The sequence below is a fragment of the Lotus japonicus genome, chromosome 6 (assembly GCF_012489685.1).
Source record: "Lotus japonicus ecotype B-129 chromosome 6, LjGifu_v1.2".
Classification (NCBI taxonomy): Eukaryota; Viridiplantae; Streptophyta; class Magnoliopsida; order Fabales; family Fabaceae; genus Lotus; species Lotus japonicus.
This window is the reverse complement of record NC_080046.1, coordinates 53,001,601-53,026,220: the sequence shown is the minus strand read 5'-3', so window position 1 is coordinate 53,026,220 and position 24,620 is coordinate 53,001,601. Positions and strand designations below refer to the sequence as shown.

The window sequence follows — 24,620 nt, the reverse complement described above, 5'->3', positions numbered from 1 at the left end:
CTCTCAAGGGTAAAGTCTAGAAAAGGCATGTGTTTCCACGTGCAATGTTGTCTACAAAGAAGTTTTTGAGAACGTGTGAGCGGAAATTGACGCGCATAGCGCTCACTGCGGAGTAACTCAGCTACTGTTTATTAGACACCGTAAAACTGTCCCCTTATATGTTTTGGAGAATTTGAGGTTTTGTTAACTAATCTTCTTATTAGTTAATCAGTCGTTTGCTTCGCATTTCAGACACTTCTATTTCATCTTTGTTTATTAGTTATTCAACTGCATGAATTTCAAACAAGTGATTCAGTTTAAGACTTTTCCGCCACTATGCTCAGCGTATCAGACTCTTCAATTTCATCCGTTGTTTAATATATTTTAAATAATCAACGTATTGACTCACGTATAAAAAAAAACGTATTCATTGATGTATCAAATACGACAAATCTGTCCCCTTATATGTTTTGTAGAATTTGAGATTTCGTTAACCAATCTTTTTATTAGTTAATCAATTGTTTACTTCGCATTTCATACTCTTATATTTCATCTTTATTTATTATATTTTAAAAAATCAAAGTATTGATTTACGTATAAAATACGACATACATATTCCCCGTGCATCGCACGGGTAAAAAACACTAGTAAGATGGAAAATTATGAGAAGGAAAAAGAAACAAAGTATCCAGCAAAGCCAGGTAAGCATAGTGCAGGTTGGCAAATGGAGTTTTTGTCTCTCTCTCTTCCATTGCTGGAACAGAGAGAGAGAGAGAGAGTGACGGAGGCAATGACAGACTGGCAATAAGGAGGTTACGCATTCTCTGTCTCCGTGTCTGCTTCTTCTATATATAAGCTCGTTTTGGACGTTCTTCAATTTTTGGTTTTTGTGATTCTGAATTTCTGATAGAAGAAGAAGAAGGAGTCTCTCAAATTTGGATCTTCAAGAAAGAGAGACGCTTGGTATTGGGATAAACCACCATGAGTCTCTTCGGTCTTGGAAGCAGGTATATCATCTCAAAAAAATTGCTTCATTTTTTTCATCATTGATTCTATTTTTTTTCAAGTTTTTCCTGTGTTTCTCGTTTTACCCTTTTGATTATGAACTGGGATTTTGATTTTTCTAGCTACCCTTTATTTTTTTCCATACAAAGATTTTATTTTTATCTCTTTTATTTGATTTTTGAGTGTTTTCTGAATCTCTTTGCGCCTAGTTATGTTGTGTTCTGTTATGTGGGATGGATTGATCATAGAACTATAATGACATTACAGACTTGATGATTACCCTGTTGAAATATTGCTGTGAAATTTGAATGCTTCAATTTGATGATTATATTACTTTGTGTGGTAGCAAATGGAATTGGGAATTAATTAGGAGGAGATTTGAGGACAGAGGATTCCAAGTAGAAATCTATATGTACATTATACGAAAGTGATATTTCTTAACATTCATAGGCATGCAAGCTGCCTTCATAACCATTTTGAAACTATGGTTGGAATTTTTTGAAGCCCTGTAGAATGAGGATAACATTAGTAGATACAATTACATGTCTCGAATTGCTCCTATCTACAATTTCTTGCCTGAAACTTTTTTATTTAGGAAAATGAGTTGTTTGATTATTCCAATATGGAAAATGATATTTGTTACGGGTATGAAGCACACGACTTGCATATTAAACAGTATGCCTCCCTTTTTCCCGTTAAATAACAAACCTGTATTTGCCACGTCCTCGGTTCCTGCCGTTCGTTTATGCCATTTTCGTAATGTATAGTGATTCTCTTCCAATACTCCTACACTCTCTTCCTATGTAATTTAAAATGTTTAGCTAATAATATGTATATTTGTTTTATTTACAATGACCAATCAAGCATTAACCAACTTTTATCCATGCAGAAACCAAAAAACATTTCGTCCAAAAAAGAGTGCTCCATCTGGAAGCAAGGTTAGCCTTTTTTACTTCTTTGTGGAGTGCTTATTGGATTGTTTTCTACTTTTTCTGTATGGTTTTATTCAATAAAATGAGCCTTGTGTGCATTTTTGTTTTTGAATTTCAGGGTGCTCAACTTCAAAAACACATCGATGCTACATTGGGTAGTGGGAACTTGAGGGAAGCTGTTAAACTCCCTCCTGGGGAAGATATCAATGAGTGGCTAGCTGTGAACAGTAAGAGTCTTTAATCAATTGAGTTTGGCAATTGGTCATGAAGTTTGCAACTATTAAGTGTTGTTCCTCCCCAGTGTTGTCAAATAGCGGATATCGCGGCCCTATAGCATCATAACGTAGCGCTCTGAGGGCCCACCGCTATCCGCTATTTTTCACTGAGGGCTTGACATAGCGGATTTTTGGCTTTCCGCTATTTTCCGCGATCCGCTTTCTATCTCTCCCTTTCTGTGTTCTTGAGTATTATTTTTCTTAAGCCCTTTTTTGTAATTGTTTGGTTATGCATCTAGATTTCGTAATTGTTTTCTTATAATTTCTTTTTTCAGCGGCATTTACTTTTTCTTATTATGTGCAGCTGTTGATTTCTTCAATCAAGTGAATATCCTCTTTGGCACGCTTACAGAATTTTGCACGCCAAGTAACTGTCCTTCAATGACTGCAGGACCAAAGTATAGTTTGATCCTATAACCACACTTTTGCTATTTTAGTTTCATGTTCTTGTTGCAACTAGATCAGATTATTTATTATATATATCTTATTCTTGCTGGCATTTCTGCAATATATTTATAACAGTGGGCTTTAGGAACTTTTAATTTCTCATGATAAGTAATATCAATGATTTGTTTGCTTCTTATACCGGTGTGAATTCCTTCGGCGCTAACACTTGATATATTTTACGTTTGATCTATATGGCGCTGAATTGGCGCAACCGGTTTCCTTTTTATTGTCGAGTGTATCTTTTCCCGACTTTAGACATCGTTGTCTTGGCTTCTGACTTCTCTTGATTTGAATGGCATGCGGCCTTTCTTTTACCGAAATGACCCTCTTTGCTGATTTTCCATTGACATTCCTTACATCTGGCAATAATGCATTTTGCCACCAACAAATGCCCCCTGAAGCTTGGACTTTTGACTGACGAAGGATAAGGTTCGAGCTTCGCTAAAAACGTTTTACCTTCTAGTGTCTTTCACACGGCTTAAGTAGCATCCTTCCCATCAAATCCCCTTTTGTCGGGATATTGCGAAATGACGCATGCATAGCTTCAAATGCCTTAATGGTTTTAATGTACATGATGTCCTGTGTCCTGATATGATAAGTAATTAAGTACCACTTTCCTTCTAAAAGTAAGTGCATATTTAGGTTCTGTTAATAGCTTCAACTTTTTTTTTTGAGGGTTGAGATCAAACAGATATTGCCGTATTGAAGTTTTGGTTCTCTGTTAATTATTTGTTGCCTTCATTGTGTTAGTGTAGACCATGTCTCATAATTACTCCATCCAGATAATCATTGAAGGATGGGCCAATTTCTGTCCTTTTTCCGAGGGTTGGAGGAATGGGTTGTTTCAGAAATTTAACTCCTATTAACCCAAGGCAGAGTCGGTGCAGAGTTATATGGGAGATGCTGGTTTTGAACTTTCTAGGTGCTGGCTATCTGCAATAGTTAGTAGCTCAAGATATTTTCCAGCATCATGAAAAGAGTCAACGCATAGGGAGTGGCAAAAGGAAACTAATTTCTAGGGTGACTTGTTTTGTTGAGAATATTGTGAAGAAGATAGAGCATACCAACTTACCAAGTCCCTTGAGTTTTTTATATCACACTGTTTAATATTTTCTTGCCATGTTCCTTTGTTTTTAAGTGTGCAGATAGTCAATTGTCTTGAGCTTTATGTTCTTCAATGGAAAAGTTTAATCATTATGAACAACATGAAACATATAAATGAGCCAAGTATTTAATGTAATAAGCTCTTACAGGTACGAGTATAGATGGGCTGATGGTGTTACTATCAAGAAACCAATAGAGGTATCTGCTCCAAAGTATGTTGAGTATTTGATGGATTGGATAGAATCTCAGCTAGATGATGAAACAATTTTCCCTCAAAAGTTAGGTATGTTTGTCATATCAAATCGATAAAGCTAGTGGAACACCAGCTGAATTTTCTGGACTCATATTTGCTAAACTATGTGCATCTTAAGACTGTTTTAATTGGTTGCTGTGATTATTTTGCTGCAGGGGCTCCCTTTCCACCCAATTTTCGAGATGTTGTGAAGACAATTTTCAAACGATTATTCCGTGTATATGCTCATATTTATCACTCACATTTTCAGAAGATAGTGAGTTTGAAGGAAGAAGCTCACTTGAATACTTGCTTCAAGCATTTTGTTTTGTTTACTTGGGTAAGTGTTTATAAATAGGAAGTTTTTTTAATGTATAAAGTATTTCTCTTTTGGTTCTATATTGGTTGGTTGTGTGGTTTTGTCTGCCTTTAGAATTGCTCCCATCATCCAAATCCAAAATTTAAATGTTAAATGTTAGAGGTTGGACATTGATTAGAGATATGACTTAAGTAATTCTTATAAAAGCTTAAAGTTTTTCACCCTGTGAGGTAATTTTGGGGTTTAAGTTATACTCGGGGAAAATTTTAAGATGATATCAAAGTGTTTCCTAAATCTGTTATTAGGTCGCCACATCTAGATGTGCAGTCGTGCATATTTTATGCTCCAGATAGGCATAAGGCGGTGTTAAGGTCTCATGTTGATTAGATATATGACTAAATTAGTCCTTGTGAAGACTTTTGGCAATCACCACCCTGCAATCTAACTTTTGGGATTGAGTTAGAGACAACCTAAAACATACTTTTGATTCAATGAGTGCATCTTTTCATTTTCCTGTTGAATTTACTTGCTGAGAAGTCTTTTTGTGTTGCAGGAATTCCGTTTGATCGACAAAGCAGAGTTGGCACCTCTTGAGGACCTCGTTGATTCTATTATACAACTATAGTGTTACTCTTCCCTTCCTTTTTGGGGGAGGTTAAACACTTAAATGTTAAGTGTACATTTTTGTGCTCTTATCTTGCCCTTGTATAATACTTACTGAATGGAAAATTTTTAGCCACCTCTTTGTCTGTCTCCATTGTTGTGATGGTAGCTCAATTATCTTGTCTATCAAGCAAAACCTCCTTATGCGGCAAGCAAACTAATAGATGCATTGACGCTTTGTATTTTTTAGCAGATGTTTCAAAGTTTTCTCCTCATTGCTTTCCCCATTAATAGCCTTATAAGTGATGACTTCTTGAAATGAACAAGCACCTGGACATTTCATCCAATAACTTGCAAGGCAGATATAATGATTATTACATCTAGTACATTTCTTTTCTTTGCACTATTTATGTTAGGGTGTTAGTCCTTTGGGGCTGTTCTCATATTGTCAATAAAATGAACAAAACCCTTCCAAAGTAGGCATGTCTCTAAAATAGGTACGGGTAATCTTGCCTTTTATCATCAAACAGCTCGAGCGAATTCGAGTAAGGCAGCCAAAGTGTATGATGACTTATCATTAGCGAGCAGCAAGGATGACTTATCATTAAGGCCCCTACTCAAAAGAAGCATATTCCTTCACTATGTTTTTCCCAAGGGGGTTTTCCTAATAAGGTTTTAATGTAGCATTCTTTATAAAGTCTTGCCTCAAAGGGGTTCTCTTTTGTATTCTTAGGCGTATTCCTAAGTTCTCTCTATCTCTTTTGTATTAGGTTGAAGTATCTATTTTACTTCACTTCAATAAAATTCTTTGCTTATCAAAAAAAAAAAAAAACTCAGTTCTCCTAGGTAAGAGTGCTGAGTCCGAGTGAGAGTTGTCCATCAACTGTGATTTTTGTACGTAACGGAATTCGAACCCTCGACCTATATGGAGGTGAAAGTTAAACCTTGAACATGTGGGTAGTTGTGTCAAATCAACAATACATGACAATTGTTTGAAATATGTTAATATTGTTTTCATGAAAATAAGATTGTGGTTAATTACGGTCTCATTTTAAAATTATCCTTTAACTTTAATTGATTAATTTTTTCTGAAAGAATTTTAATTAATTAATTGAAATCAAGTAATATGAGTCCTTGGTTAGTTCAAGTGATATGTTTAAATTTTTAATTTTTCGCAGACAATTTGAGTTTAAAGTATAAAAAAACTTTAAGATGAACTTGTTCTAATATTTCGAATTTGGATCATCTAAAACCCCCTCTCGCTTTGTAACACATGATAACTCGCCATAATTAATTATTAAATTTTTTTATTTAATAATATTTCATGCAATAATATTAACCTTCAAAAATATAAATCAATGAGTGAATAGTCGAATTGGCCCCTGAAAGTGTTGGGCGTTGGCTACTTCGTCCCTAGACTTATGAAATTACTCTTGTAGTCCCCGATGTTGTAAAATTTCAGTCAAGTTAAGTCACTGGAGTCAAAAAAAGATAATTGATGGTAAGAAGTTGAGTGATGTGTCACATTAAGTGCCATAAGAAGAGGGGTGAGAAAATGGTGGTGGAGAGGAGAAAGGGGATGGTGGTGTTGAGGGAAGAGAGAAGTTGACCATTTCACTTGCGCGACAAATTCAAGGGCCAAATTGACACTCATCTATAACATTAGGCACTGATGTAACTGGCGTTTTACAACATTAGGAACTACGAGAGCAATTTCTCAAGTCTAGGGTAGAAGTAGTCAACGTTCAACTCTTTTAGGAACTAATTTGACTATTCACTCAAAAACCAGTGGACATGATCATGCAGAGGGAGCCGAAGACAACCTAACTATATAGGATCCATTTTGCAATATTGTTAGCTAAAATATAATTACTTTTTTGTAAAGATACACGTATTAGAAGAAAAAAAAAACCAATTGGACAATCTTCTATTGCTTAGTGTTTTGACTATTGAGTAAGAGATTGATTTCTTCTCATGACTATCGAAGATACCTCAATTAAACCAAAAAAGAAAAAGTTATAATGTGCGTAGGGTGGCGGGAAAATGGGCGGAGACACCTTCGGTGAAGAAAAGTGTACGGAGGAAGTTTCTCCCTAGTCTCCCACTCTATTCTCTCTCACTCAACTAACTGTCTTAATCGCTGCGATCATTACGCTGCCAACCATTCCCATACTCGCCGAATGGGTCGAACCAAAACCACCGCAAAACCCGACCCCCTCACCGAACCCGCTTCTCCCCTTTCCCTTCCTCCGCCGCTTCGCAGACGGAGCCTCCGCCTCTCACCCGCTCCCAATTCCGAACCTCCCGCCGCCACTAGGGTTTCCACCGCCAAGGGGAAGAAAAACCCCAAAACGATGTCGTCTAACGGCGATGAAGATGGTAATAAAATTGGAAAGGGTTTTCTCAACTTGCGTTCTGGCAAGAAGGTTCTCAAGCGAGGAGAAACCACCACCACAACCACCACCGCCGCCGATGATGATGATGATGATTCACTGGGAAGCAGTAAGAAAAGGAAAATCGAAGAAGAGGAACAAACCGATGAAGGGGGAAATGACGAGTTAACCGCCGGGAAGAGTCATGTTGATGATGAAGGTGAAGGAGAAGGAGAAGGAGAATCAAGTCAAAGGAAACCACCACCACTCAGCAGAGAAGAGAAAGGGAAGACTATACTGGTTGTGGAGAACAAAGAAGAAGAAGATGAAGAATCCATAATGGAGGTAAACAACTTTGTTATAAACGATTCACCGGTATCTGTTCCAATTCCAGTTCCTGTGCCAGTTCCAGAACAAGCTAGAAACTCTGCCGCGGCGAGAGAAAACGGTGCCAGGAGGAACGAGGTAATGGAACGCTTCCGTGACATAGCGAGGGAAAATGCGTCTCGTTTCGCGCATTTTGCATCGGACGGAGAAGATGATGATGGTGACCGTTCATCTGTGGAGCCTGAAGAGGAGCTTGAGAATGAGGATTGGCCTGGTCCGTTCTCAACTGCCATTAGGATTATCAGGGATCGAGAGAACAAGGGCGACATTCAGACGGGTTTCGCTGCTTCTTCCCAGGCTAGCTTGATCGATTCAATCAAATGGGTTCCTAGAACAACGAGTTCGGAGGAGCGCGAGGATGCCACCGCGAGGTTTAATGTCCCGTCGTTGCAGGAGATGTGCTTACAAATTCTGTCCAGGAATGTTGATGCCATTGTGTCGCTTGAGAGTGTACCGGATGCTCTGAGGCACAGGCTTAGCCACTTGTTGTGTGACTCCAGAAGGATCAATGACCACTTTCTTGAGCTGCTCGTTGGTGGTGCTCCCACGGAGATTCGGCTGAGAGATTGCTCGTGGCTGTCGGAGGAACATTTTACCAAGTGCTTTCAGACTTGTGACACTACGAATTTGTTGGTGCGTGCTTTCAACTATTTGATGTCATTTTGCTGCACTTGAAACTTGTGTTCTTTGGTTAATAATTGATTCTTCTTTGGTGTTTACCTTATGTCTTAAGCTACTATGGGTCCATGACCATTGTTATGTTATCTGAATGCTAAATATCATTGGGATGTTGGTGGTTGGTTTTGATAGAGATGGTATTAGTTTTCCTTTGGCTTTGTTAATAGTTTTGATGTGATTGTAGCTTTTTCGTGTTTAGCTATACAGCATTTTATTTACTCTATTATCTTTGAAGAGGTTACTTTACTTTTTGTTCATTTGATTTTTGTTGGTGCTTAATTAATGCCTGCCCCTCCCCCATATGAAGCTATAACTTTTGTCCGTGAGGTAGGACAGTTTTAACTTGATTTCACTTGGTTGGACATTGATTGCTATTCAGCAGCTGAAATGACTACTTGTACTAGTGCCCTTGTTTAGCATTCCTATTTTTAAACATGAAGCGTGTGCTTGAGTCTTTCTACATTCATTAGCGATGTTAGCAATCTCTACTTTTACATGGAAGCAGAAACTGGAGATCATGGGGTCTTGCAGCTAATAATTTCTTGTCTTTCTTTGTCTTGGAGAACTACATCAGGACTTGTGTTTTGTTTGTTTAAAAAGTGAAGTTTCTGTTCTACCATTTTTCTTTTAAAAATTCTCATGTGTGTTGCTATGTAATCCTCATTTTTTTTCTCGTTTTTTGGTGGTTTGATTAGCTTATTGTCAGTTTCTTTTATTTTCTTTTGAATCCTAGATTATCTGAGTTCTGCTTATGTATTTACTTGTGAAATAGGTACTGCAACTTGACCAATGTGGGCGCAGTTTGGCAGATTATGTAATAGTTGCTACTCTGGCACAGTCACCGAGGCAGTTGCCTAGATTAGTTAGTCTATCCGTGAGTGGTGCATGCCGTCTTTCAAATGTGGGCTTGCGTGCACTCATTTCTTCTGCTCCAGAACTTAGATCACTCAATCTCAACCTGTGCTCGCTTCTCACATCTGATAGTATTGATATTATAGCTGAATCATTAAAATCTGTTCTGAAAGAGTTGTACCTTGATGATTGCCAAGGCATGAGTGCTGCACTGGTCGTGCCAGCACTGGTGAAGCTTGAACATTTAGAAGTGTTGTCAGTAGCTGGTATTCAAACCTTTAGTGATAAAATTCTCAAGGATTACATTATTGCACGTGGTCACAACCTGAAAGAGCTTGTTCTGAAAGGCTGTATGTAAGTACCATTATAACAGTCTGTTTAATGTCTTGAATCTCCTTATGATGTGATACATTCATAGAAGTATACATCTTGGGTGAATAAATTTCCAATTACAGAAAAATTTAACGTAAATTGGGGTTTATGTGTTATCCAGTTAGTGTTTGGTTAATTGTTGATCATAATTTGAACGTGGATCAATCAACCATTATTTTGTGAATCGTAGTTCATTCAAAATTTCCCCACATTGTAAATCCCTTATTTTCTTTCTTTGTCTAGAAATATTTATCATTTAAGCTTGATGGTATATATTTCTCAATCTGCAGAAACTTGACTGACCGCTCAATCAAAGTCATTGCTGAACACTGCCCTGGATTATGTGTTCTTGATCTTATGAACTTGGGCAAATTAACAGATTTGTCTATAGGATATCTTACTAAAGGTTGTCGCTCACTTCATACACTGAAGCTTTGCCGTAATCCATTCAGGTGTTTGTCTCTCCTGCCCTCTGTATTTTCCTTTGTTTTAAATTATCTCTATATATTGCTTCTTCTCCTGGACATCAACCTTTGTCTATCTTCTTATCTTATAGACACTTCTTATGTTACCCACACTTTGTATTCTGCATTTTTCTGTTAGTCTCTGATTACTCTGCTTTTTTCAAGAGGTGATTTGTAATAGTTTCTAACCTTTTATTGGATGGTTATCTTTGTTCCGATGCACTGTTTCAGTGTTTTGTTTTCCAAATGTCTAAATAATGAAACTTTTTCCCATATTGATGGAAATCGATCTTATATGAAATTTTCAGACACAAAGACCCTAAATAGGATCTGACTAATTTTTGCTTGTAGTGCCATGTTTACTGGGTCTGTGTCTATCTCCACACGTTATCCTATCTTATTATAAACTCATGAGAGATGATTCCTATTGTACTCAGGGTCTGTTCTGTCTGCCTTGTCATATATGTATGATATACTTGATGTGTCTTTCTCACTGCATCTGAGGCTCTGAGCTTGATATCTTCCAATTAATGAATACATTAACTTAACTTTTTGTCTTGCAGTGATGAAGCAATTGGTGCATTTGTGGAGACCTCTGGAGAGTCATTGAAAGAACTGTCGCTTAATAACATTAAGAAGGTACATTGTTTATTTGTCTCCATGATTCTCTCTCCATGGGCTTACATGGGGTATAGATGACATGCTATATAACACATTATATAGACCCGACACACGGGTACCTGTACATTGTGACATGCTGGAAGGGCTGGTCTTTGTTTGTAAAACAATTAACTACTCTGTTTCAAACTTGCTCAGCTTAGCCTTCAAAATATATATCTACATGAATACCATAAAAACACCCTTTCTATTTGCTTCTTGGTCAAAAAATGCCTATTCTCTTGTCTATAAATGTATATCAAGAATCAAAATACTACTATATTAATTGTGGTTTTGGGTGGAATTACATTGATCAAAGCCCTGCCCACGTGTCGGATGAAGCATTTAACATTTAATTTTTAAATTAGCTAATTGAGGTTGTTAAACATTTCTGTCTTTTGGTTCACTTCAGTTGCCGGTTTAGTTGAAGCCTGCTGATTCTTAGTTATATTGTTTCACTTTCTGAGTCACATTTGTTTTAATCCAGGTTGGTTACCACACAGCCATATCACTTGCAAGACATGCAAAAAATTTGCATACTCTTGATCTATCTTGGTGCCGAAATTTGTCAGACAATGCGCTGGGTTTTATAGTAGATAGCTGCTTGTCGCTGAAGTTACTTAAACTTTTTGGATGCACTCAGGTATATATCTAGCATTTAATCTCACCTCAAGAACAATCAATTGATTGTGGCTGTATAAAAATATTTAGTCCACTTATGTTTGTGTTCAATTTGTTTTGGTTGTGTAAACTATGTAGTGTAAGGATATGATTCAATAAGCCTTATAAAGAAATGTTGTCTTTATACAGGTAACAGATGTTTTTGTTAAGGGCCACTCAAATATGCAGATCCAGATAATTGGTTTGAAGATGTCTCCTGTTTTGCAACATGTGAAAGTGCCGGATCCTCATCAAGCTGCTTTGAATTATTCCTCAGTCACAGTTGATTTAGTATAGACTCAGAAAATGGAGCATACGAATAGTAGCATATCCGTTCAAGATATTTTTGACTTTTTGTCATTTTAGGTACTTGTATGCCGAGCATGACGTTACACAGTATCTTGTTAAAAAAGGCCTGTAACGTTTATGTAATATGTACTTAACTTATTGACTCAAATATTTATGTAATCTAAGGGAAGTTATTTTGTCAGTTTAACTCGCAGTCAAGTGCTGTCTGTTGTACAATTGGTCCAGTTGACCTGTTATTCTTATTTTCTCACATGCTGATATTTAAATCAGTATAGCTCTACAGCCTCCGTTTTGATTCTCAGCTTAGTAAAACAGAATGTAGTCTGTTTTCTTCACTTCTCAGTGGTTTTATTTAAGTAACTTGTTTTTTAATATTCAAAGAAATTAATTCCAGTGAAAAATTAAAATCGAGGAATGATCAGTTAGCCACAATAAGACATCACTGCATTATAAATGATAGATATCCTTGTTCAGTTTCATCCATCCTTCAAAATCAAAATCGAAATCCAATACATTATAGTGTTTTCCCCCCAATTTCAATTGGGGAAGAATACAAGACACCTAAACAAATGCTTAAAAAAAGAAAGCACTTTGAGAAGGAAAGCAGAGTAAACAAGGAAACTAATTACACCTTTGGACAAAAAAGATAGATACATACGTGCATTTACACAAACAAATATAGGTTATAACTCTGATGATTATAGGAGCTGGTGAATTTTTGATATTTGCCAACTGTTCAGAAGCTATCCAATTGAAGAACAAATGAAGAATTAATCTTTCGTATTACGTCTGTAAACGCAGCAAGTATGTATCCTCCAGTAATAATCGGGAGTTTGCCGTTTCAACCATCTGAGAAAGATAAGGAAGCTGCCAGAGTTAAGCATGATTGAAAATGAGAAATACAGATGAACTAACAGCTAAATTACCTCAAAGCCCAGCTTTTGGTACAATAATTGTGCAGGCCTATTATTTCTGTCCACATGCACATATACCTGTGTCACACCTGCTATATGAATCCAAGAATATATGATAATACTTTAGTCTTATTTTATGTGTCATAAATTATAGAAGTTCATCTCACTCCAATGTTCATATTACCATTAGACTTTGCTGTTTCAACAGCAAAATACATCATGTTGCTTGCAATACCATGTCTGCGAGCTGATTTGGCAACACACAAGTTTGCAATATAACCATATTTGTTTGGTGCTGTTCTGTTAATGGTGCAAAAAATAGGAGCCTTTACTCGTTCCTGCAGAGATTATGATTAAGATGAGAAAATTATCAACATCATCAGTCTAGGCAGACCAGCAGATGAGAAAGAATGTGTAAATACCCCAGGAAAAGTCTCCCCTTGCAGTAGATATCGGAAATTCAAATCAAGGGTTCCGACAACACTTTTTATAACTGAGTGCTTTAAATTCTTCTGCTCCTTCTTTACCTGATAAACTTGACTACAAAAACCTTAAGTTGAAATAAACACAAGGACACTAGCATACTGTAAGATAATCATATTATAATATAACCCTAAAATCAGTTGATTTACCGTGATAATGCACATGCAGTTATCCCCAGTTTGCACCTTGCACCTCCTTTTTACTGCATTAAATTCCTGAACAACAGGAATTCTTGTTTAGAAATTTCAGCAAAGACATGCCGTACAAAACCAAGAAAAGTAGTTATTAATATCAACTCCTACCTGGTCAGCGAATTTCCTTTTGTAGTTATCAATATATCTGGATAAAACATAATGAGAATCAGTTGGACACTAGTACTCATCTATGGTGAATCAAGTCAAATGAACAAGACTCACCACTAGCAGGGTCATTTTTTCTTCCTTTATTCTATTGTTAATTAAATCAATGTTTGACATTGTTTATCATCTATGCCTAATTCATAGGTCACAACCAGTTCCATGAATGTCCACACAACAACACAATACACCATGCTTCCAAAAAACAACAAATTGTTTCAATTCATTTTTCAGAATCCATATTTACCACAATCAAAACAAGTTCATGAAAAAAAACCCTGACCTTTCTGATGTTTTCTATGTGTCATACCTGTCATATGTTCTATTCTCCCAGTGACTTTCTGCCCTTAACCATGCTGCTGTCTACCACAAAATTCAAAACACACAAACAAATAAATAAGAATTACAGACCAGTAGTCATACACACTCTAACTGAATATTTGAAAAATCTTCTACAATTTGATTCAGACCCAGAATCAATTATTGAAAGAATCTTTGTGTGTAGCTTCTGAGTTCTAGAATTGATTATCCAAAAATTAATGGCATACCCAATATTCTTCATCAAGCACAGCTTCTCTAGCAACAAATTGGCCAAACTCAAACCTATTTTCTCGAACCAATTCATGATCCGATGGCTGCAACCGGTCAAATTGGAGATTGTCTGAGCTCAAGGTCTCCACCTTTGAAACTGGTGGCGTTGAAAGCTGCTGCACTGGGAGTTCTTCCTTCTTCTTCATCTTCTTCATACTGTTACTGTTCATCGTTTGGGAAAATTTGGAATCCAATGTCCTGTTCATGATGAATACAGATTACAGAACAGAAACAAGATTAGATGAATGGTTACAGAGTGAAAAACGTAGAAAATTGAAACTCACATGGTCCATGAAGCTGCGATTCTGGGGAATTTGTGAGGGATTGGAGACCCATTGAAGAATAAGGTGTGGAATTCAGGTCGTGGAATTGGAATAGTTGATGTTGGAGGCATGGTTGTTGAAATTGAAAACCCCAGAATCGAAATTGAAGAGAAAACGAAGAAGATTTGAGAGAGGAAGAAGAAAGAGGTGGTTCTAGTTTGATTCGGCTATGGTGATGACTAGTTCACCCGCCATGGATATTTTATGTTTTCACAGTCAAAGGCAAAATGGATATATGATGATGGGCATAAGATTTTTTTTTTCCATTTATAAATATTGACCTTATGATTTGCATTGCACCAACCGTTTTTATTCTTAGCTTTTTCCTCACACATTGTCATCCTCATCCATGTGGAGATAAGATGAACTTTTTTTGTTTTTGGGGGAAAAAAATAGTATAGTACACTTTCCATCACTACTTCATGGACCAACAAGGCAACAACCTCTTTCACCACTACTATTTGGTAATGTCTTATGTCATCTTCGGTATTTTTCATCGTCGAGGGTGCCAACTCCATCCACAAATGTCATCCCATCGCAATCACCACTCACCCTATCATTGCGACCTAACACCTTCAATTTGATCCCTTACACTCTCTATCACTACCATTGTTTCCATTATTGTACTCTTTTTTTCACTGTCATCGAATATCCTATATTACACCATGTTACTTAACACGCTCTACATTGTCGTTACCGTGCTCCCTTCACCTACCATCATCATTGACTCTACTCTCCACCGTTGTCATTAGCACCAAAGATTACTTACCCCTCACGGTACCATTGCCACCATTTGACACCCACCATCATTGCTCTCGCCACCACCTAACACATACACACTCCACTAGTGTTCCTGCCACAGCCTTACACCATCAAATGTCACCATTTCCTGAAACCTTCCACCACCAAACACCCTATTGTTGTTACCACCCTATACCATCCACCAAAGTCATCATTGCCCAAGACCATCCGCGACGTATAATATGGAGGGTATCACTGGTGTCATTGACAACCGTTGTAGTGGTGGTGATGGCCTGATGGGTGTTATTGGAAGATGCCATGCAGTAGCAACAAGGTTGGAGAGTTATAGTAATTATGGTGGAACGTGGAGGGGTCAAAGTGCCTATAGAGCAGTGAGCATGGTATGCTTGAGACATTTCTTTTCAACGTAACAAATATTCTCATTTACCATTAGAATCTTTTAGTTTTTTTAGCGAATCATTTTCTCTGCACAAAACCTTTCTTCGGTGTATTGCTTTGCGAACTACAACCCTAGGTGGCAAAAAGCTCACATAAGATTGATATTTTCTTAATTTTGAATTTTATAACTTGAAAATGAAACCATCTCGATTAGGGCCTAAGATCCTTAAAACCTTAAGATATACTTCTATAATACCCCATTTGTTTTTAGGCCTCCCCTTAAAAACGACCCTCTACCTTGTTTAGATGGGGCTATTTTCTGTCATTATGAGAGTTTTATCATTTTTATATAGGGGTTCCTTCTTCCAACTCCCTATTAAAATCTCATTTACTCTCCTTCCTCCTACCCTCTTTTCACCTTCAACTCCTTATCTATTATATATTCCCCTTTTCACCCTCATACATCTCTTTTAACCTCAATGTTGGCTCTTCTCCATCCTCTATCTCATATATTGTGGTCTTCATCATCCTCAACCCTACTCGTTCTACTTTATTTAATAATCCAGTACTAGTTTAAATCTAATTAAGATTAGAACATGTTAGCCACCTACTATACCTACCCTATGCCCTTTTTGTCTTTACATGTGAATTACATATTTACATTAACCACAATATGATCAATATAAAATACATATGAATGGCCAGTTGGCCATGTTATGGGGGATGGAGAACTGCATATCATATCATTACTGTTATTAAAAAAAAAAAAACTGAAGAATCTTCATTGCTTATTTTTTTTTGGGCCTTCATCACTACCCAATAAAGGCTTACTTCTACAGACTCAACAGCCCATCAGCAACAACCAATTCGATGAGGCCCAGCCCAATCAACGCTCGCCGCTCCCCACTTCACTTCACTACTTCACTTCACTCCACTTCATCGGAGTGCACCGCACCGCAAATACACAACGCCGCCGCGGAGACAGAAGAATGGTAGCCATGGCCGGCGGCGCCAAGAGAATCCGAACCTACGAAGAGTTCGCCCAAGTCCACGCACTGTTACTCGCGTCGTCAGGACTACCGCAGTCACTTTTCCGCCGCCTCTTCCAAAAGCTCGCCGGCGAGACCTTCGACGGCGGAAACCACTTCCAAATCGAGCCCTGCGAGGACGGACGCATGAGACGCCTCGTTCTCACCTCCGATTCCATGCCCAAGGACTCCGACGTCTTCCTCATCGATCACGCATGGACCTTCCGACTCCCCGACGCTTACAACCAGGTCCTCCTCACCTTCTCCTTCTCCTTCTTCCAATTCCAAATACAGTTTTCTTCGTTTTCATGCTAAACGGTTATTCATTTGTTTGTTTTTGTGGCGGTTTTAGCTGCTTGAAGTTCCGGGATTGGCTGAGAGGATGGGTTCTTTGATGTGTGTGGATATTGATATGAATTTGGAAGGTGAAGGTGAGGTTAGTGAGAAGCCTGATGTATTGGAAGTTCTCGAAAGCGAGGTTCGCGAGACGAAAGAGAAAGGAGATGGTAAATTGAGATGGTTGGAGCTTGAAGGACTTGACATTGATGATGATATGCTTTTGTCTCTTGACTTATCTTCAAAATTTCCTGTTAGTAACACATTATTCTTATTATTATCATTCATAGTGTTGCTAATGCTATCTATATTTTGATAATGTAACATGCTTTATTGAGCACTTAGAAATCATGCTTAATTTGAATACTTAACCTTCAGGAATATGATATTGAAGTATTGAACTATCAGCCATTTTTTATTTTTCATGTCTGTCCTTATGATTTGAATGCTGATGCACTCTCTTCCTGTTTTATTGTTTCAGGATTTAGTGTCGCTTAGCCTATACGGAAACAAGCTCAATAGAGCCGAAGTGGTTGTTCAGGAAGTTAGCAAATTTAAGCATCTTAAAGGACTGTGGCTGAACAATAATCTGGTGCTTAAAGAGTGGTACGTTTTCCGGTATTTGAAATATTCTTAAACCATGTATTCCTGTTATCATGTCACTCATTAGTCCTTATTGTTAGAGGTTTTCAATGAGTTGGATTTATACAATAAACTCCATAAATTGGTTTGATAAGGACAAAACTTAGATACGGTTTGATCCATGCTGTTTGTTTTTATTGTTGTCCAACAATCATGTCACATTTGACAAAAAAATGGAAGTTGAGAGGAGTTATCACATTAATAAATAGTGAGAAAGTGGGTTGCTGGGTTTCTTATTGAGCAACAGCACCAATAGTACCCACGAAATAGTAGGTAAGTAGTGTCTTTTTTATAGTGTAGTTTCATGTAAAATCACTTTCAGAATTGAAACCAACCACCATTGGTTCGGGTATCGGATCCTTATTTTTCGAACCCCAGCTTGATCACCAATTATTATTTAAAAAGTTTCTAAGGTTTAAAATTCATGCATCTTAGACTTTATGCTCAGGTCTAAGACCTCTACTTTTGTCCTTTTCCTTATTTATTTTGATCATGTTTAGTATCTGACAAAATTACTTTACTTCTAGTAATGACAAAATTGCAGGTGCCATTCTTAAGGAGTTACCTGAACTGGAGATATATAATTCAAATTTTACAAGCAATTTTGGGGAATGGGCCTTGGGCTTTTGTGCAGGGATATATGAAAAGGATAACCCAGCAAGTTCTGATCATGCTGATAGCCCGCTGCAGAGTGTGTCCACTCTTGATATTTCTAATAGAAACATTCATAATTTAATCAACAAGGTTGAATTCTTTCTTATTCTTATGTTCTATCTGCTTTATGCATCTTTTTTATAGCCATGTTTCAAAAGTATTGGTTGGAGACTTGAATATATTATTTTACGGAATGAAAGTTGATTACATGAGCTAAAAAATCAGGGAATTCTGTATGTCTCCTTGAGTCCTTGCTCAGGAGATGATACTAATTGGTAAATGAAGCATACTCAATAGAAGATGTTAACGTGTGATATTTCATAGCAACTCATTAGTCCCAAATCTGTCTGTTTTGATCTAAATATTTTGATGAGTCCTCTATTCCCCTATGTTTTCAGGCATTTTCACCCATTTTATTTTCATCTCTATCACACTTGAACATTCATGGAAATCCGTTGGAGCAAAACTCGGTTGGTGACTTGTTAGATTTGCTGAGGAGATTCCCTTGCTTATGTTCATTGGGGGTACTTTGATTTATATTATCAGATTATTCCTAAATTGCCTTTGCTGTTTATTTAAATTTTAATTTCCACTTGTTTTGGCCTATGGAAATTTGATCAATTTTAGGTAGATATTCCTGGTCCTCTTGGAGGAAGTGCCATTGAAATCCTGGAATCTCTTCCGAACATTTCTGAACTAAATGGTATTAGTGCATCCCAAATATTGGAAACTAGTAAGCAGGTCATTGATTCAGCACTTCTTCCTCGTGTTTCTGAATGGACTCCTGATGAGCCTCTTGCTGACCGTATTGTAAATGGAATGTGGAAATATCTAATGACTTATAGACTTGCAGATGAAGAAAAGTTAGATGAGACGTCTGTATGGTATGACCTGCATTTGACTTGTTTTACAGTTTCGTTCTAATGCAGTACTTGCTTTCTTTTGATCAGTGTATGCACTGTTGTAAATTTTTGCATTTCTCATTCAAATGCCAAAAAATCTTAAAGGCAGGCTGATTAATGATTATACTTTACTATATAGTACTAGAATCAACGAGTCAATGTTTGAGCACTCAATTTTTTTGGTTCCGTACATTAAATGGAATGAAACAATATAGAAGTCTCCATTAATCATGAATGATCAATTTGATATTTCCCACCAAGAAACTTAAAGCTTATTTTTTATATCTTTTAGGTATGTGATGGATGAGCTTGGTTCTGCTTTGCGGCACAGTGATGAGCCAAATTTCAGAGTGGCACCTTTTCTTTTCATGCCAGAGGGTAATCTGGCATCAGCTGTGAGGTTATCTTCTATATTTTCTTATTAAGATTTGTACTTTGACTTGGAAGTCAGGTTTTCATGCTATTAGAATATACCTGCTGCTGTACTGTATAATCGTAGTTACATAATGTGTAACATCTTTTATTATGAGTAAATTTTCAATTATGTATTTTACTGTTTCATTCTTGCTCATTAATGTATCCTGACTGCATTAGCTGCAGAACTCATGTTAGAGACTCCTAAGTGTGAAGCCTCCCCCCCTCCCCTCTTTTTTTAGTGAATTACATGTATTTATGCATCTGAATTTTTAATAATTCAAGATTGGTCATCTTATAAGTAATAACTCTCCCATTTCCCCAGCTTTTCTATTCTATGGCCAACTCAAAATTTGCAGAAAGGTGATGAATGCACTCGAGATTTTCTTCTTGGTATCGGGGAGGATAAACAACGTTCTGCTAGACTTACTGCCTGGTTCCACACACCAGAGAACTATTTTATCCAAGTATTTCTTCTACTTGTAAAATTTATCAGATTCTGATTTGTGGTTAAAAATGTATTATATGAAGGTATCAGGAAAGTTTGAAGCTAATTTAGTTTACTGCTTTCAGGAGTTTGAGAAGCACAATCAGAAATTGGGATCCACAAGTTTGATCCCACCCACTGTGCAGTCTTCTGAGACTAGAAGTATTCATCAACCTGATGGGCGTCCTTTACGTGTTTACACAGATATACCTCATGTGGAAGAAAACTTGACGCATCCGGAGTTTGCAATTAGTAAGTTTGATGCATGCCTGGAGTAGATACTAGTTCAAAATATTGAGATTGATAGAAAGAAAGTAAGAAAAATTTATTGTATATCCTCCTCCAACACAGGATGGATGGATGTCAAGAAGAGAAAGGATGAAATACAACAGTGTTTTCAGGAATTCGAGGCCTGTCTCTCTCACCCAAAACTAACAGATCAACTGAACTAATTAAGGGCTTTAATATGTGCCTCTGTCACAGCCTAACTAATTAACACTGACAAATTTCCTTACAAGTTACAAGGCTTGCTTTCAGCTAACAACGCCTAACTAACAGGGCTTGACCCAATTGATTCATTGGTCAAACTGTTGTAAGCTTCCTGATTGGGTCCTGCTCCTAACAGCATGCTTGAACTGTCTTAATTATTTTCCTTGCATCAGTTCATAATTAATAACATGATTATCACGTTATTTGGAACATATTGAATATATGTCAATCTTCAAGTAAAGAGCCTAAATCAAAATCCCTGTTTTTGATTTGAACCTTTTTCTCTTTCTGCATAGAATGGACATCTTTTGGTTATCACAAAATTCCCTTGGATTTGATTTTATGGTTGTCTCTACATTTAAAAAACTTTACATTGTACGGCTGACCTCCTCCCTCTCCTTTTGATTGTTTGTTATCCTACAGCAAAGGAACCAAAAGATGCAGATATAATATGGACATGTATGCAGATAGATGAGGATACAAAGAAGGCCACAGGAATAACAGATCAGCAATACATTAATCAATTTCCTTTTGAGGCTTGTCTTGTCATGAAACATCATTTAGCGGAGACAATTCAGAAGGTGATAATAGTTATCTAGCATTGTATGTTGATGCAGATGACATTATCCTAAGTAACTAAACTGTGTACATCATCCATTTATAGTAAAATACCATCATACTCCTCAAAGAAATATGTACTATTTGTCCTGGCATGCAACAATTTTTATTTTATTTTTTGAAGTCAAACTTACAATTTACAAATGAATTGAAGTGTTGGTGTCTTTTCTCATTTGAGGCTTTTTAGTATCTTATTTTTTTGTTTTTACATTGTTACAGGCACTTGGATCTCCTCAATGGTTGCAGCATACTTATAATCTTGAAACACATCTATCTCAACTTATTGGTGACTATTATTTACGCAAAAGAGAAGGACAAGACAATCTTTGGATCCTAAAACCCTGGAACATGGCCCGAACTATTGATACTACTGTAACTGATAATTTACCTGCGATAATCCGTCTCATGGAAACTGGTCCAAAAATTTGCCAGAAGTATATTGAAAAACCTGCTTTGTTCCAGGGGAAAAAGTTTGATCTCCGTTACATAGTGTTGGTTCGGAGCATGCACCCTTTGGAGATATTCCTGTCAGATTGCTTCTGGGTATACTGATTCTTCTTTTGAGCCCTACCTGTAACTTAATAACTTAATATGACCTTTGAAGAACATTTGCGTCAGCCTCTCTTTATTTTATTTTTATGCCTTAAAAGATCCTAACGGCAATTGGTTAATAATTTTTTCAGGTCAGGATAGCCAACAACCAATATTCTTTGGAAAGACGTAGTTTATTTGAATATGAAACTCATTTCACTGTCATGGTATGTCTCAATTACCATATTATTTAGCAACAAGTTCTTCAGTTGAAAATTTGACTGAGTATTGAATATTTCAGTGCTTTAGTTCCTTTTTGCAACAAGTATTAACATAGTCAATGTCTGGATCTCAGAATTACCGTGGAAAAATAAATCACAAGAATATCAAGGATTTTGTGAAGGAATTTGAGGAAGAACATCAAGGTAATGGGGACCGTCCCCTGTTTATCTTCTGCCACATTTGGGTTTTTTTTAGAATCTTTCATAGCATCATATACATGATAAATTCTTGATTCAAATTCCTGCCACTGCATGTATCTCTTGCAGTTAAATGGTTGGATATACATACAAGAGTAAGGAATATGATTCGATCAGTGTTTGAGGCAGCCGCTGTTGCACATCCAGAGATGCATAGTCCAACATCAAGAGCAATGTACGGTGTAGATGTTATGTTGGACAGCTCTTTCCAACCCAAGTTACTAGAGGTCGGTAACTGAAGCAGCGATCCTCATCTGATGCTCCTTTTAATAACAACAAGTTTTATATTTATAGAATGTTTGAATCAGCTTTTATTGCCTCAGAAATAATTCTGGCATTCAGAAACTACTTACAAAAGTTTATCCCAGATTGATTTTAAGTTTAGAATCAATTGTAGAAGGATTTTCAATCACACACGTAATCTAAACCCCTTAAGTGTTAAGGATGCCAGTTGATGTCCAACTTGTCTTATACTGAGTTATTTGTTCAAGGTGTATTTCCTATTATGAGAATTCTAGAATTATATGTATGACTTATATTTCCTTATGCAGGTGACGTACTGCCCTGATTGTACAAGAGCTTGCAAATATGACATGGATATCGTGGTTGGAGAGGGAGGTGTTTCCAAAGGTTGTGATTTCTTCAACAATGTCTTCAGGTGTCTCTTTTTGGATGAAATTTCGCAAGTTAGCCCATTGTAGTCTAGTGCTTGCCATATTAGTCCACTCATTGTGAATGACAGTGGAAATAAACAATTTAGAGCAACAGTAGGCTGTTTGGCTGGTGACTGAAAATATGCAGCAACCACCACTGTGTTTTCTTCCATTTTTCATGTATTTAACGTTAGGTCATGGGCCTAAGTTTTTGGGTGTGCGAACGGTAAGGTTAGGTTGCTACCAAGGTCACATGCTCAAGCCATGGAATCAACTCTTGCAGAAATGCGAGGTAATGCTGTATACATTAGATCCACAAAGTCAGTATTTACCCTTTATTCGTGTTTGTGTATGTTTTTTTGGTCAACGATAATGTTGTGGATGTTTGTTTGTGATAGCAGCCCCTGACAAAAAGGGTCTATGTTAGAAGGAAGGCCTTTGGCCTAGGACGTAAGGACAGATTAGGCCCAAATACAGTAAATGATTCAAAGTTAGTTAGAGGAAGTTGTTAGGGAGTTAGAGAATTAGTTAGAGCTTAGAGGGCAAGGTAAATTGTATTGGTTAGTCTAGAGTTGTGTAGAAAAGGGGCGGGAAATTAGTTCTAAAGAGAAGGGACCGGAACCCTATAGTCTGGATACACTAAAATTTGAATTTGACACGGATGATTAAATTCAGAATTCAAACTAAAATTATTAATAAAAATAATAATAATTCAATATCAATCTTTGATAAAAAAAAATTAATCTTTGATCAAATAAAAATTGAAAATGTCAATGAGGTCAAGATCGAGTCGTGATATTTGGTAGGAGTTGCTTGGTTGTTGGATTCCAGATGATAGCTTCAACTTCAACAAGCTCCACATGGCTCCCACGTCATCAGAAGATTTCTGGAAATGTCATTGACTTCATCGAGCTTCATCTTGGAAGAAATTGCAACATTAGATTTGTCACCTTCAAGATCCTTTGAATTTGTTATTCCCTGCACTTGTTGGCTTTCCAGATAGCACTCACCTAAAACTCGTTTATTAACTTCTTGTATGATATCACCAAATGCTCTTTCACACACTTCCTTCAACACTTTGGCCACCCCTTGAGTTGCCCAAACCTTATTTTCATACAACATTTTGAGAAAGATATTCTTATCAATTATCTTATGCATAAGAGGAAGATCATCATCGTCTTCAAATGATAAATCGGTTAGGCTTGTATTAATACAGTTAAGGCATGTAACGGCCTCATCTGCAAGTCCATTGATTGAAACGTGGGATATTGAAGAATATATCTTGCCGATCACATTAGAATATCCCCTGCGCTCTAGCCAGAGCCATAAGGCGAGAACTCGCATTGACTCTTTTGGGTCTCGTGAAAGGCCAATCACAAGATATTTAAACAGCTCTCTGTGCATTCTATAAAATTGATGGAACTGTTCTTCAGAGAGGGTAACAGCAAATGTAGGATCCATATTGCAATTTTGACACAATAATGAGGATGGGGAAGAACACAGGAAATAAAAGAAGAATGTGTGGAAGAAGCCGAAATTGATTAAACTCTAGAAAAGAATTAAGAACCTGAACTCTCAGTGAAAGTCTGTAGTATATTTATAATCAATAGTAACTAGAATTCTACACTAAATTTAATCTCAATGAATTACAAATATCTAATCTAATCCCCTAAAGATAATTTTATTTGAAGGCCCTTAAAGATAAACTTAAAAATGTCAAAGTTGATATATCTTAAAATATCGAGAAAATAAGAGATAATACATTTATCTTTATAGTTTAAGTTTTTATTCTTTTAACTTTTTTTAAAATCAAGTTTTTATTGTTGATAATATGGATGTAGTGACGTCAAATTTTTTTTCTCCTGAATCACATTTTTTCTTGATTGTTCGAAAAATCTTCACATGGCCTTTAATTTTGATTTTTTATTCTTAT

General features: G+C 36.8%; 5 protein-coding genes across 8 annotated transcripts; 3 read left to right on the top strand and 2 right to left on the bottom strand.

Moving 5' to 3' along the window:
• The first annotated feature begins 772 nt into the window (after window positions 1-772).
• Window positions 773-5,171, top strand: LOC130724578 (MOB kinase activator-like 1A). The gene is made up of 8 exons (XM_057575846.1): window positions 773-791; window positions 890-986; window positions 1,874-1,922; window positions 2,035-2,143; window positions 2,496-2,589; window positions 3,892-4,025; window positions 4,151-4,314; window positions 4,847-5,171. The coding sequence occupies exons 2-8, from the start codon at window positions 961-963 to the stop codon at window positions 4,916-4,918; spliced, it is 648 nt and encodes a 215-aa protein (XP_057431829.1). The 5' UTR covers window positions 773-791; window positions 890-960; the 3' UTR covers window positions 4,919-5,171.
• Window positions 5,172-6,878: 1,707 nt separating this feature from the next.
• Window positions 6,879-11,921, top strand: LOC130722188 (uncharacterized). Its single transcript, XM_057572840.1, has 6 exons — window positions 6,879-8,288; window positions 9,106-9,539; window positions 9,848-10,009; window positions 10,585-10,660; window positions 11,166-11,321; window positions 11,489-11,921. The coding sequence occupies exons 1-6, from the start codon at window positions 7,077-7,079 to the stop codon at window positions 11,633-11,635; spliced, it is 2,187 nt and encodes a 728-aa protein (XP_057428823.1). The 5' UTR covers window positions 6,879-7,076; the 3' UTR covers window positions 11,636-11,921.
• Window positions 11,922-12,069: 148 nt separating this feature from the next.
• Window positions 12,070-14,593, bottom strand: LOC130722189 (GCN5-related N-acetyltransferase 6, chloroplastic). 4 transcript variants are annotated; one of them, XM_057572842.1, is made up of 9 exons: window positions 14,276-14,592; window positions 13,949-14,189; window positions 13,711-13,763; window positions 13,347-13,383; window positions 13,194-13,259; window positions 12,984-13,088; window positions 12,746-12,899; window positions 12,574-12,650; window positions 12,070-12,496 (listed from the first exon to the last, which is right to left on the bottom strand). In XM_057572842.1, exons 1-9 carry the CDS (start codon window positions 14,383-14,385, stop codon window positions 12,431-12,433), a joined length of 909 nt encoding a protein of 302 aa, XP_057428825.1. In that variant the 5' UTR covers window positions 14,386-14,592; the 3' UTR covers window positions 12,070-12,430. The 4 variants fall into 4 exon arrangements, with proteins under 4 accessions (XP_057428825.1, XP_057428824.1, XP_057428826.1 ...); XM_057572841.1 differs by having other exon boundaries at window positions 12,574-12,653; window positions 14,276-14,591; XM_057572844.1 differs by having other exon boundaries at window positions 12,423-12,496; window positions 12,574-12,639; window positions 14,276-14,593.
• Window positions 14,594-16,381: 1,788 nt separating this feature from the next.
• On the top strand, window positions 16,382-23,025 carry LOC130723098 (uncharacterized). The gene is made up of 15 exons (XM_057574031.1): window positions 16,382-16,731; window positions 16,835-17,071; window positions 17,300-17,424; window positions 17,988-18,204; window positions 18,513-18,638; window positions 18,742-18,998; window positions 19,309-19,416; window positions 19,756-19,897; window positions 20,004-20,169; window positions 20,830-20,987; window positions 21,244-21,567; window positions 21,708-21,782; window positions 21,911-21,980; window positions 22,104-22,261; window positions 22,586-23,025. The coding sequence occupies exons 1-15, from the start codon at window positions 16,444-16,446 to the stop codon at window positions 22,733-22,735; spliced, it is 2,601 nt and encodes an 866-aa protein (XP_057430014.1). The 5' UTR covers window positions 16,382-16,443; the 3' UTR covers window positions 22,736-23,025.
• Window positions 23,026-23,533: 508 nt separating this feature from the next.
• Window positions 23,534-24,148, bottom strand: LOC130725550 (uncharacterized). Its single transcript, XM_057576768.1, has one exon. The coding sequence runs from the start codon at window positions 24,146-24,148 to the stop codon at window positions 23,534-23,536; it is 615 nt and encodes a 204-aa protein (XP_057432751.1).
• Between the last annotated feature and the right edge of the window lie 472 nt (window positions 24,149-24,620).

Excerpts from the sequence above, each read along its gene's own strand:
- LOC130724578 (XM_057575846.1), top strand. The coding sequence starts at position 961 with ATGAGTCTCTTCGGTCTTGGAAGCAG. Across the intron at positions 987-1,873 it reads CTCTTCGGTCTTGGAAGCAG|AAACCAAAAAACATTTCGTC; the intron begins GTATATCATCTC and ends TTATCCATGCAG. Across the intron at positions 1,923-2,034 it reads GTGCTCCATCTGGAAGCAAG|GGTGCTCAACTTCAAAAACA; the intron begins GTTAGCCTTTTT and ends TTTGAATTTCAG.
- LOC130723098 (XM_057574031.1), top strand. The coding sequence starts at position 16,444 with ATGGTAGCCATGGCCGGCGGCGCCAAGAGAATCCGAACCTACGAAGAG. Across the intron at positions 19,417-19,755 it reads AATCTGGCATCAGCTGTGAG|CTTTTCTATTCTATGGCCAA; the intron begins GTTATCTTCTAT and ends CCATTTCCCCAG. Across the intron at positions 20,170-20,829 it reads GCATCCGGAGTTTGCAATTA|CAAAGGAACCAAAAGATGCA; the intron begins GTAAGTTTGATG and ends GTTATCCTACAG.
- LOC130722188 (XM_057572840.1), top strand. The coding sequence starts at position 7,077 with ATGGGTCGAACCAAAACCACCGCAAAACCCGACCCCCTCACCGAACCC. Across the intron at positions 8,289-9,105 it reads GTGACACTACGAATTTGTTG|GTACTGCAACTTGACCAATG; the intron begins GTGCGTGCTTTC and ends CTTGTGAAATAG. Across the intron at positions 10,010-10,584 it reads CTTTGCCGTAATCCATTCAG|TGATGAAGCAATTGGTGCAT; the intron begins GTGTTTGTCTCT and ends TTTGTCTTGCAG.
- LOC130722189 (XM_057572841.1), bottom strand. The coding sequence starts at position 14,385 with ATGCCTCCAACATCAACTATTCCAATTCCACGACCTGAATTCCACACC. Across the intron at positions 14,190-14,275 it reads ATCGCAGCTTCATGGACCAT|GACATTGGATTCCAAATTTT; the intron begins GTGAGTTTCAAT and ends CATCATGAACAG. Across the intron at positions 12,900-12,983 it reads AAGGGGAGACTTTTCCTGGG|GAACGAGTAAAGGCTCCTAT; the intron begins GTATTTACACAT and ends TAATCTCTGCAG.
- LOC130725550 (XM_057576768.1), bottom strand. The coding sequence starts at position 24,148 with ATGGATCCTACATTTGCTGTTACCCTCTCTGAAGAACAGTTCCATCAA.